This window comes from Ceratotherium simum, chromosome 26, assembly GCF_057802395.1.
Source record: "Ceratotherium simum simum isolate JZ-2026a chromosome 26, ASM5780239v1, whole genome shotgun sequence".
In the NCBI taxonomy this organism is placed as follows: Eukaryota; Metazoa; Chordata; class Mammalia; order Perissodactyla; family Rhinocerotidae; genus Ceratotherium; species Ceratotherium simum.
Genome location: NC_141925.1, coordinates 10546062 through 10559246, shown reverse-complemented (window position 1 = coordinate 10559246; position 13185 = coordinate 10546062). Strand labels below are relative to the sequence as shown.

The 13185-nt window shown below is 43.9% G+C and overlaps 1 protein-coding gene across 4 annotated transcripts in view; it reads right to left on the bottom strand.

Moving 5' to 3' along the window:
- Window positions 1-13185, bottom strand: part of SNX29 (sorting nexin 29) — a 519309-nt gene that overhangs the window by 262060 nt on the left and 244064 nt on the right. For all 4 annotated transcript variants that reach the window (XM_087416977.1, XM_004438061.3, XM_087416978.1 and 1 more), the window contains one exon: window positions 9054-9160. In XM_087416977.1, coding sequence (XP_087273103.1) covers window positions 9054-9160 — 107 coding nt within the window. The remainder of the gene's footprint in view (window positions 1-9053; window positions 9161-13185) is intronic.

Sequence of the window (13185 nt, the reverse complement as noted above, 5' to 3'; positions counted from 1 at the left end):
ACAGGTCTACAGAGAAATCAGATGGGTAGGGACAAACGCTGACAAGTCTGGGAGCACAGGCACGCCTGCACAGGAGCACCACTGTCACCGGCAGGTGACCACGCCCTGACTACAGCCGTGGCGATGAAAGGCCCAGGGAGACGCAGGAAGGAAAGAAGGCCCATCCGGGGAGAGGGGCACTGCCAAAGCAGGAACCTTTTCCTTTGCCACACCGAGCAGGTCACCTTAGCACACAGAAACTGAGTGGGGACATCCCATGAGCACAAGGGACATCGGAACACGCCTGCATCTGAGCGAGCACTCGGGTTTGTTTACGTCAATAAGGCTTACATCAGGTACTGTGTCTGTCAGCTAGAATTCAGTTCCATCATCCCTCCTCATCCCTCCAGTAATTCCCTCGGGTTGACGAGCTAACAGCCAGCATGCTTGTCACTGCTTTCATCACCCTGGCCCCTCCTTAGGGTTAAAAGTTAAAGCCAGCCAGCCAGGAAGGTCTGACCCCTGTTTCTAGCCGGGCAGAGAGAAGCGGAATGGAAAGAGCGCCGACTCTGGAGCCAGACAGACGGGATCACATCCTGGTTCTACACGTGCTAGCCCCGTGACCTTGCGCAGGTGGCTTGCCATCCCCAAGCCTCAGTTTTCTCATCTGTAGGGATGCGGCAAGCATTAGACAATTCAACGTAACGCAATTAGCACAGGGCCTAGAAATAGAACAAACTGTCAGTTCACGCTAACTGCTGTTACCATCATCATCATCAATGTTTGGGGGTTGCTTTTCTTTAAATAAACATCACCAAAAGCTTAACAGGTCACAGAGTACCAAGCACATAAGAGACGCTCAAAAAACACTGATGGGAGAAATTCTCCAGGATCAATGACCCAGTTTCTTCAACTAATAAAGTATAAGTATGGAGGGAAGGGGAGAGACAGAAGGGAGAACATGTAGATTAAAAGAGACTTAAGAAGTTTATCAACTGATAACAACACGTGGATGGACCCCATTTGGAACCTTATTCAAAATTTATTTGAACTAGAAATTTGAACACTTACCAGATATTTGATGGTATTAAGGAATTATTGCTAATTTTTAGGTGCCACAAGAATATTACAGGGTTTTTTCTTTAAAAAAATAGGTGGGGCCCTTATGTTTTATTAGAGATATATTCCAAAATACTTTGGGATGAAATCAATGCTGTGCTTTGGATTTGCTTCAAAGTACCATGAGAAGCTGGGGACGGAGGAGGACGTCGGGACAAAGCAAGACTGGCCACGAGCTGACAAGTGTTGCAGTTGGGCGATGGGCCCACAAAAGCTTGTTACATTCTTCTGTCTTACATGTATTTGAAGGATCCGTAATAAAAATATTTTTTAAAACCACTGATGGAACTGCCTGTGGGATACAGCCTGCCTCGCTCTCCTTCAGAGACCTTCACTGGGGAACTAGTTCAGCCACGAACAAGGGCGCACTGGAGGCCTGGAAACCCACAGCACTAATGAAAACTACTAGCTGTGGTTACGTCTTGTCTCCAAATTCCTGAATGCCCGAGGGCCAGTGTGGCTGTGCTGGTGACACGGCCGTGGTTGATACGAACTGGAATCGATGCACACAGCCAAGCAAAGGGCAAAACCAAGAGGCAGGAAAGACCCGGGCTTGGCCATCTTGCACGAATTAGATGCTGAAGTTCCTTCCTCAGGCAACTGAGGAGGCAGAACAATAGGCAAGGGGCCCCTGAAAGGTGCTCTGTTAAAAGAAGTCTCTCTCTGATATTCCAATCTGAGATTCACTGGGACCAGCATGAGCCTCCCTTATAAGGCTTTTTAATGGTATTTTGGCGTTTTTTTTTTTTTAAGAGCTCTTGTCTTTCACAGATATATTCTGAAATACTCATGAATGAAATGACATGAAATCTCGGGTTTGCTTCAAAATATCATGAGAGACTGGGGAGTAGGCTGGGATACAGATGAAGCAAGATCAGCCAGGGGTTAGTAACTGTTGAAGCCGGGTGATGGGTACATGGAGGCTCACTATACTATTCTATTTTTGTACATGTTTCAAACTCTTCCATAATAAAAAGATTTTGAGAATTCCTTGGAGGTTTCGCCTTGTTAGTCATTCACACTTTAGTGAGAATTACACCTATACCTCTAGAAAAGAGTACTCCTTACCAGTTTTCAGTCATACATAACAGCACTTAAACACTCAGTTTTGCGTGGTGAGAAAACTTTCTTCCCCCCTTACATAAGGCGAGAACCTGGTCTCAATCACTCAGCATTATGTGATTAAAAAATAAAAACAAACATCATACTTTTCATTTTGAGCATCAGTTTAATGTAGATCTCAGCTCAGAGTTCTTTATCCTGAGTACTTACAGGGAATCCAGTATTTTATTTAAAATCCCATCCTTCTTTTGTATAAAAATGACTTAGATACATCAAGAGTGTTGGAACCCATTGGTGCCAATTTATGAAGCAAGTGCCGGTGGTGTAATTGCTCCCCAGGTCCCAGCTGCAGCAGGAACTTTTACATTTTATTAAAATGATGATCACACTCACAGTTATCTAGTGTGTGATTATGAATGTATTTTTTACCAGCTTGACGCTTAAGCTTACTTTTCCATTAATGGTAACTCTGCCATTTTAATGAGAATAAATGTTGCTAATATACCATTTATTTCGCCCATGAGCAAAAATTCAGGGACTAACTACACTCGTACAGTAAATGATAAGTATCCCATAATTTAAAAAAATCAATCAACAGCTGGCTGAGTCCTGCCACGTGGGAGGAAGTAAAGATGTGTTTGCAGAGGAGGGACTGGCAGTATTGAGGTACAGGGCACACAGGCGAGAAAACGGCGGGGATGTGGGGCTGAAAAGCAAGACTAAGACAGTATAAACAAGGCAGAATAAAGGAGCCCTGGTAAGGAGAGAATGGAAGGGAAATGAGGGGAGATGACATCTACTGATCATATACATATAAAGCTTCATATGAGCTAGGGTACTTTGGAGGAAAGTAACGGAAACAGATTCTAACTGAAGCTAAAAAGGAATTACTGTAAACAGTCAGGAGAGTGGGAGAATCTGCCTCAGAGAAGGGAATGGAACCAGAACAGCCCTGGCAAGTTCAACACAGGAACAAGTGGAGAGTTATCAGGATCCTGCTATTGGATAAATGGCCTCCAAGCATTTTGTCATTCTCATATAACTCAGGAGCTAAAGCCCCAATTGCCCTGGGTCAGGTCACAGGCCACCCCTGGGCCAAAGGAGGGCAGAGGACTTGGATTTACTCCCCCACCAAGACACCCAACAATGGTGGAGAGGTCATCCCTCCAAAGGACATCAGAACAGAAGGAGAAAAGAAGTCACAAAGTAGTAGACAGGAGGCACTGATTCTTTATATTTAATCTTCAAAGCAATCTTACTAGTATGTATTACTGGCTGCATTTTACTGACAGAGAAACTGAGGCTTAGGAACACACTGAAGTGACAGATCTGAACTCAGTCTGTCTGATGCAGGACATCGTGTGCTCTCCCAGCCACCAGGCTGCAGAAGGCGGTGGCAAAGAGATGCAGGATAAAAAATGCCACCAACATTTTACATTTTTCCTGAAGGCAACTTCCGGAAAAGAATGGAAAAATCTCTGGAGATGAGTCTAAACCAAAGGAATTGTACTTAAAAGAGGTAAAGAAGCAAGAATCTTAGAACTGACCTACCTTGGATGTGTCCAACATCTTTTATCTTCAAAACCCTTGTTAAGAGAGGGTTTTGATGTCTAGATCTTCAAGAGGGATGGGAAGTTTACAAAAGAAATTCTGAGGGTCATCACTAACAATCCCAAAGAAGAAGGAAGGAACTATCTAGAAGCTCCAGTAAGCTACGAGAGCTCTGCAGAACTGCTGTGAAGACATGGCTCCAGGAGCCCCTGAGGCGAAACTCTGTGTTTGCACTTCAACTCTGCTTCCTGATGGTGATAACAACGCATCTGCCTCTCCCTCTAGGCTAGGAGCTCCCTAAAGACTGTGTCTTCTTCATCTGTGTAACCTACGACCAGCCTTGCTTACACAGATGCTATCCACAGGTGCTATCCACAGATGAAACGCCAATGACTTTGCAATCAAGAAAGAAGGAAAACTTAGTCTGGGGAAGTAAATGCCATTTGAGAAACATCTTGGCTTCAATCTCGCATCTTTCGTGGCTCAGCTCTTAGAACCATCAACTCTACTGCTCCTGGGGTAGGAAAAGCCACTTGAGGTGGAGAAAGGAAGCTGAAGGCTGGACACTTAGAAGGCATTCAACAAATATGTGCTCAGTGAGTTGGGACCATCCATCTGTATATGACTCAATGTCCTCTCCAGACTCTCCAAGCTAAAATTCCCCCTAAAACTGAGTGCCAGAAAAAAGTTTGCCTCCTCTCAAGAACCCATGTTTCCGGGCCGGCCCCGTGGCTTGGTGGTTAAGTGTGCGCGCTCCGCTGCTGGCGGCCCGGGTTCGGATCCCGGGCGCGCACTGACGCGCCGCTTTTCCGGCCATGCTGAGGCCGCGTCCCACGTGCAGCGGCTGGAAGGATGTGCAGCTATGACACACAACTATCTGCTGGGGCTTTGGTGGAAAAAAAATAAATAAAATTTAAAAAAAAAAAAAAAAGAACCCATGTTTCCTCTTTCCACTAGGATGCTCTGAGCTCTACGGGTCCCTTGTACAACTCACTCTCGACCTGGGGTTCCAGAGTCACATCTGTCACTCTTTAAACATTACACTCCACAGCTGAATCCACTCAACAGACTGTCATTCCATTCAACATCTATGGAGCTCCTGCTATATGCTGGAACCGTGTGAGGTAATGAATACACAATTAAAAAAATAAGGCCCACAATGCCCTCGAGAAGCTCGCAGCCTGGCATTCTATCACAAGTCGCCTCAGAAGCAGGTAATTCCAAGCACTGATAGGACGTACCCCCCCACTTCTTCTGCAGTCACTAAGGCGGTGGGAGGCACCCCTCCCACCACTACTTCAAAGGGCTGATGTTGCTACCACTTCTGTTACCTGCTGCTGGTTTCCCTCCTCGTCTCCTCTCATTCATTCTCTCAAACACAACTAGGGACTCCCTCTTCTCTTCTGTCAAGTTCACTCTTTTGTTTCTTCAATGAGCTCGGCCTTCCAGAACACAGCAGGATTCTGGATTTCGGCTCTGCTGCTAGATGGTCTGGGTGATTTGAGTCCAGCTCTGCTTCTTACCAGCTGAGAAATCTTGGGCAAGTTACTTAACTTCTTAAAACTCCATCTGTGAATAGCATCTTCCTCAAGGAACTCTGCTGAGGATTACATGAGTTCATCTACGCAAAAGCCTTAGCACAGTGCCTGGAAATAAAACAGCCGACAGCTAGCTGCTAGCATGACACAGGGTGTTAGGTAATTCGTGTTTTTATATTAGTGTTTCTCCCCTGCCAGATTAACTTACTCCTGCCAGCATTCTCCTTTCATTCTTGTTTCAAAAGTTAACCATCATAGGGTATCAAGAACAATCTTTCTACCTCCAGTCCCTGGCCCCTGATGCTCACCAGCCATTAAAAGACAACTTACAGTGTTGACTTTGGGTTCTGAGCTGTCCGGGATGCCAGATTCCAGGTCACTGGGCACGAATGTGTATTGTGCAGTGTGTGTGTGTGTGCAGGTGAGTCAGGTGGTTTTAATGCTTTGAAGACACCTGGAGAAGAATGTTCAGGAACTCCCTTTTCATTGGGATGAATCACACAAGAGTAATTCATCTGTTGGGTTACTTCAAATAGTCATTATTTAAAATGAAACGTTTCTTCTTCCTTTGCCCTTCTGAAACAGAAAGAAAAGAGCACCAACTTTCCCCCCACATTCTTTCATTTCTCCACTCCCACACGTGTTTACAACTCTTTTCTGGTAAAAACCAAGCCATTAATAAAATGACAGATGCGCATCACAAAGAATGCTCTAAAGGCTCGATTAATGCCAACATAAAGGGTTCAGCCGAAGTCTCAGTGTAATGAAGTGCTAATGCTATTCACAGATGAGAGATTACTGACAGAACCTCACTTTGCGACCAAAAGAAGAACAAAAAATCAATCTGGGGTGGTAAATGCCACTGGAGAAACATCTCTGCTTCAACCTCACATCTCTCCCAGCTCACTGAGTAGAGCCATCAACTCCACTGCTCTCAGGGTAAGGGAATCACAGAAGGATGAGAAAGGAGGCTTAAGGCCAGCAAGAGAATTCTTTACACCCCGACCACCGCTCCCTCTGATGGGCCAGGTCAACACTTAACTCTCTCGCAGCCAACAAGAGCAACAGTGCAAGTGGACCCGACAGTAACTCCACATCACACCTTGATCTTCCCTGCACATCACAGCTGGAGTCAGCTCAGTGAGACGGTGAGACTTTCTCACAGTCAAAGCAGGTGGTGAGACTTTCTCACAGTCAAAGCAGGTGGTGACACGGCCACAACATGGCCTCCAAGGCACTGTCGTCTGGCCCACCTACCTCTCCAGCCACAGCACCACCTCTCTCCCCTCATCCACTCTGTTCCAGGCCCACGGGTCTCCTTTCCACCAAACTGCCAATTCTTTCTCTGTGTAGGGCCTTTGTTCTTTCTTTTTTTCCCCCCCAAAGCCCCAGTAGATAGTTGTATGTCATAGCTGCACATCCTTCTAGTTGCTGTATGTGGGACGCGGCCTCGGCATGGTCAGAGAAGCAGTGCATCAGTGCGCGCCTGGGATCCCAACCCGGGCCGTCAGCAGCGGAGCGCACACAATCAACCACTAAGCCATGGGGCCAGCCCGGGCCTTTGTTCTTGTTGTTTCCTATGCAGAAAGCAGGTGCCCAACAAACACGGAATGAACCAACCAACCAACCACCTGGCCCATGAGTGAACCACGGTGTTAACTCAGCGGGTTAAGCAGCCAGTCGCTGCCTTCAGGAGCCCCTCTGAGCCGGAGTTACTGATGAGCATGTCAGCCTTCCAGCTGGACGAACCTACATTTAGATCACTGCCCCAGGCCCAGTGCTGCGCGTGCTCAAGAGAGTCCAGGGAAACAAGCACTGGTCTCTAACCTGCGCAGGTCTGACGCACTCCTTGCAACTGAACACCTCGCCCTGGTTTCCCTGAAAGAACAGAAGCCTCAACTCACTTCCACTCTAATAAGAACCCTTTCACCCTCCTAGCTCATCAGCCCTTCAATCATCCAACAAAGAAGAGACATCCCTGTCCTAGGAGAACTTACAAATACTTTCATTCAAGGGTTATTTAGCATTTACTGTTTGCCAATAAATGGTAGCTGAGTATACAGAGTATACAGAGATGAAAAAGACACAGGCTCTGCCTTCCAGGGACTCGGAGTCCCCAGGGAGACAAACACTCAGCTCGTCACAATCCTGAGGGTAAGAAGCCCGTTCCCCTCTGCACCAGGGCTTTCTGGGAATGGACTGATGGCCCAGCACCCTGGCATTGCCACCAGCCAACTCTGGTCGCATGACCCTCCCGAATGAGGCTCCAAGGATGGGCATAGTGGTGGGGAGAGGCTCTACAGGGACAGACAGTCTCCCCAGTCCCCAGGCCCTTCCATCCCGGTTTTTAACCCTTCACTCACTAGCCTGTGTTGCTAAGACCCCAGCATGCCTCCCCTTGAGCTCTCTTGAGTTAGCATTCAAGTTGCTTCTAAAGTCACCTCCCTTCTTTAGAGTTGATTTAGAAACAGATGGAACAGACCACAAGGTTGTCACCTGAACCAGGAATGAGTTTAGGGGCTCCTCCTCAAAGGCCCTGCCTCTGAAACCCACCCCTAGATCAGGCATGTCTCCATGGCAATGATGGGTGTTTTCTGATTCCAAAAGTAAAACTTGGAACTCACTGCAGAAGATTTAGAAAGTACTGAAAGTATAGTTGTATACTTATATGTATTTATGTATATAAACGTACATGGCTTGTAATAAATAATAGCACTGCGTGACTACCACAACATATACACAAATCTATATATATTTTATATATTAGTTACCTGATCAAAAAATCAGCCTCCCAGCTTTACTATTGAGTATGGTGATAATTAATGGTTTCTGATAAAAACACTTTATCATATCAAAGAAGTATCTTTATTCTTCACTTATCAAGAATACTTGTATCAGATATCAATAATGAACATTATCAAACCGACTTTTTAGTACCTATCAAGATCAATATCTGGTTTTTCTCCTTTGATCTATTAATGAGCTGACTTGGTGAACTTCCTAACATTAAGCCATCCTTGAAATTTTTAAATAAATCCTACTTTTATGTGGATTGTTCCTTTAACATGTGACTGAATTTGATTGGTTAATATTTTTCTAGAATTTTTATGCATCTATGACAAATTAAACTAGTCTGTAGTTTTGTTTTTATGCTATCTTTGTCAGGTTTTTTTGTATCAGAGTAATGCACACTTGAACCAAGACACAGAGATATAGGTATAAGTATAGAAACAGATATAATGTTTTAAGGAAATATAAACAGCAAAGGGCCTACTGTGCATACCCTGAAGAGTTTCCTCAAAATCACCGTAAGACCATCCAGGCTTGCTACCTTCTAGGGAAGCAGCTCTTTAATTACTTTTACAACTTTCTTCCGCACGTTCCTTCAGGCAGTCGGCCCCATCTTCGATTAATTTTGATAATAAACGTTATCCTAGAAAATAGTCCATCTCATTCATATTTTCACATTTATCAGCACAAAGTTGTATGTGATAGTCTCTCCTGTTTTTAATGTTCTCCAAATCCAAGGATACATTTCTTTTCTTATTTTTAGCATTACATATTTTTGTGTTCTCTCTTATTTCCTTGCCGCAGATGTCCAAAGTTCTAATAAATGACATTTTTCAAAGAGCCAGCTCTTACTTGTCTTTACCAAGTGCAATGGTTTTACCACTTCGTGTTTTGTTTGTTTGGGAGGGCAAACAATTTCACTGTTTCATTGGCTATTTTGCTAACATCTGTTTTAACAGGCTGGGCTTGTTTCTGGAAAGCCCCCAGAGCAGCCGACATCAGGAATAGCCTTACCTCGATGAGCTTTCTTTCATAGGAGCTCGCTAGTTCCTCAGCGACTTCTCCCGGCTTCTGCTCAGCGACTGTAACTTCTCCATCAACGTTCCAAAGATTTGGTACAACTTTAAGAAAAGAAAGACACTCCATAAATATTTTAACAGTAATCAAAACTTACTCTCCTAGTAAAAAAAATATTTCTTCTTCTCCAAATGGCTTCTCCAGAGAGAAAGCTCTTTAAAAAAAAAAATCACAGGGCCAGCCCAGTGGCACAAGTGGTGAAGTGCACGCACTCCGTTGCGGTGGCCCGGGGTTCGCTGGTTCGGATCCCGGGCGCGCACCAACGCACCACTTGTCAAGCCATGCTGTGGCGGCGTCCCATATAAAGTAGAGGAAGATGGGCACGGATGTTAGCTCAGGGCCAGTGTTCCTCAGAAAAAAGAGGAGGATTGGCATCAGATGTTAGCTCAGCGCTGATGTTCCTCACAAAAAAAAAAAAAAAATCACAATTACTAATTACTTCAACATTGTAACATTTTCACACAAGTACAATAAAGTGAATGGTAAGCTGTATTTAAAAATGGAAGAACTGTCATAGAGACAGATGCACATGAGTCTGGGGAATGATCTTGTCACTACTTCCCGTTCCAGGGGAAAACAGACAACGCATTGGCAAGACATAGAGCCTACAACTTGCATCTTTTGTATCAGTCAAATTTCTTTTTCTCCTACAAAAAAGTTTTCCAGTGAGGTAGTGCCTGCTTACAGCCCAATGTTAAATGGTAGTGGGGCTCAGATTATAGGTAGAACTAGTAGGAACTGACATTTATAAACCATACTTAGAGTGAAAGCAAGTCAGCCTCTGGAAAAACTCTAAAACCAATGCATAATGACAATGCAAAAGCATCTTAACAAGAGATGGGTCCCCGGATCGGCGCAAGAATCAGCACAGGAGACACCAACGGGTACTGTTTCTACTTTTAGGTATATATCCATATATACTCGCTGTGTAGACAAGAGTAAATAAACAAAAACTGGGAATGAGCCAGATAATTCCAAAAAACGTAGGAGAAAAAGAGCAGCAGTGGTTAAGAAAAGGATCCGTGGTGTATATTAAGAATATGGATTAGCCCCAAGTCGGAAACAAGCATCAACTGTGCAGATCCCATTTCCTGTGTGTTCTGGGAGATGCCTCGATCAAGTGTGATGAGATGGTAAGGGCAGCCCTCCAGTGACCGGGATATGAGAGGCAGGGGATGGGGTGAAAGAGAATGACGCTGAGGGAGAAAGTCAAAGTGGGTAAAGAGTGGGCCAAAATGAGCATCGCTGAGCCTGAAGGGACCTGTGGCTCCGTCTTCAGCCCTTCACTGCACCTCCACCAGGCCACAACGGGTTAGAGCCCGCAGAGGCAGCGACGCCCCTCAGTGACAATACAGAACATGCTGGAATGAAACCCCAAGTTGTTTCCATCCCAGTGGTGACCACAGTTTCAGCCACTACTGTAGGGAGTAGAATCTGAAACCTGACATAGGGATTAGAAAAAATTTAAAGTACTTTCAGTTAAAGTTGACTGACTGAACACATTAATTTATATTCATATCTTCTCAGAATCCCATTAAAATACCAATTTAAAAAATTCTTTCTAAAGGCATCATCCTTAAGGAAAAAGAGAATGAGAGAGAAAACAAGACAACAAAATTTTAGAAGTTGAGAAGCAGGTAGATAAGTGGTAAGTAACCTGACAGACCTGAGAAAATTTCCTTCTTAGCTGCAAGTGCGCAACACCCAAACACAATCTGACGAAAACGGAACAACGTGCCAAAGGCTGAAAAATTGCTAGTTTAGAGACACTTTTGGAAATGGGAGTGAACACTGGGCTAAAAGTCAAAAGAAGGGATCAAAAGTCTATTTTAAGAAGCAATTAGCAGAAGATTAGGGGTTTATTCTCTGGAAAAGGTAAAACAGTAGGACTGGACTGAGTTGAAGGCAGGGACATCGTATTGAAAATGGAGAGAGAAAAAGAACACAGGCTGAACTTTTGAGGTTCTTCCATTCTTCTTCCCTCCCCTCCCTGCGCATTCCCAGAAGAGCAGGCAGCCAACAGGTATACTTCTAAGCAAGGGAACAGAAAGTATTTTCCTGGGAATCTAACCAGCTGAAGAGAAAAGACCTGAAGAGACCAATCTGGGGGGCTCTCCAGTGAAATGGCATAGCCAGATCACCCCATCAAGAAATGATCATAGTTTTTTTTTTTTTTTAAAGATTTTATTTATTTTACTTTTTCCCCCCAAAGCCCCAGTGGATAGTTGTATGTCGTAGCTGCACATCCTTCTAGTTGCTGTATGCGGGACTCGGCCTCAGGATGAACGGAGAAGTGGTGCCTCGATGCGCACCCGGGATCCGAACCCGGGCCACCAGCATCGCAGCACGCGCACTTAACCACCAAGCCACAGGGCCGGCCCATGATCATAGTTTTTAATCAGCTTTTTAGTACCCCACTCCTACATCTGAGTAGACAGCCAGAAATCACCTTACATTCAGGACAAGCTCCTAAGATGTAAGATAGCAATCAGACTAAACAGACAGAAAACAACTCACAGGAAAGAGATACGACTTAGGGAAAAGAATACTTCAAAAGCAAACCATCGGTAATATTCTCAGAGAGAGAGGAGAAGATGGTGTAGTTGAGAAACAATAGGAAGCTAGCTAAAAAGAGGAAACAAGAAGAACACAGAGAGCAAAAGAGCTCTTTTGGAAAGCAAAACTATGACAGCAGAAATGGAAAGGATAAAATGTAAGAAAATTTCCAGAAAATAGAACCAAAGGAAAACAAAACAGAAAACAAGAAACGAATGGAAAGTTACCATATGAAAAGAGCTCAAGAAAGGAGGGAAAAAAAAGATAACACAGAAAGGAGGAGATCAAAGATATAATTCAAGAAATGTCCCAGAAGCAACAGACACGAATATTGAGATAGAAGAGCTCAGTGAGCACCCAGGACAACGGATGAAATGAAAGTCACACTCATGTACCTCACAAGTTAAATTTTAGAACATGGGGAACAAAGAGAAGAAGGTACAAACTTCCAAAGTGGAAGCAGAACTTTTACAAAGGAGAGAATATTATAAATAGCATAGGATTTCTAAACAGTAACACTGTAAGCTAGAAAACAATGAAGTGATACAATTACCATCCTGAGGAGAATTATTTCCAACCTAGAGTTATACACCAAGCCAAACCACGTGAGAAGTAGGTCAAGACATTTTCAGACACGTAATCTCTCAAAAATTTTACCTCCCACCAAAAGAAGAGAAGAAATCTAGGAAGAGGAAAACAGAGATTCCAAGAAATAGGGGATCCAACACAAAACTGAGTGAGAAAGTTATTCATAATAACCAAAAAGTGAAAGAAACCCATATGACCATCACAGATGAACGAATAAACAAAATGTGGTGTATCCATAAGATGAAATATTATTCAGCCATAAAAAGGAATGAAGTACTGATATATGCTACAACATGGAGGAACCTTGAAAACATTACGCTAAGTGAAAAAAGCCAGATATAAAGGGCCACATATTGCATGATTCCATGAAATGTCCAGAATAGGTACTAGTTTCCAGCAGCTGGGACGGAGGAGGGATAGGGAGTGAATGCTAATGGGTATAAGGTTTCGTTTTGGAGTGATAACAATGTTCTGGAATTAGTGGTGATGGTTGCACAACTTTGTGAACATACCAAAACCACTGAATTGTGTACTATAAAAGGGTGAATTGCACCGCATGTGAATTATATCTCAATACAGCAAGAGGAAGAAGAGGAGGAGTGAATTGGAGGGTACAGGCCCACAGAGCAGTCGGGCTTCTCCCAGCTATAGTAGGTCAGAGGACTCCAAGAGAGAAGCCTCAGGATGAAACTGATGGCTAAAGTGTTCGAACATACTGAGGAGATTTACATAACCCAGGGAGCATTTGGAGTTGAATTAGTGATAAGTATACAGAACACCAACAAAATTTTTTAAAAAAAGATTAAAAAGTTGTGCAAAAATAATTAGCATGTACTTCAAGACTCAACCGTGGATAGCCTTTTCAGAGTCATAATAATGTAATCTCGAACCACTGACTGAAAAAAAAATGATAATATGGCTGTGC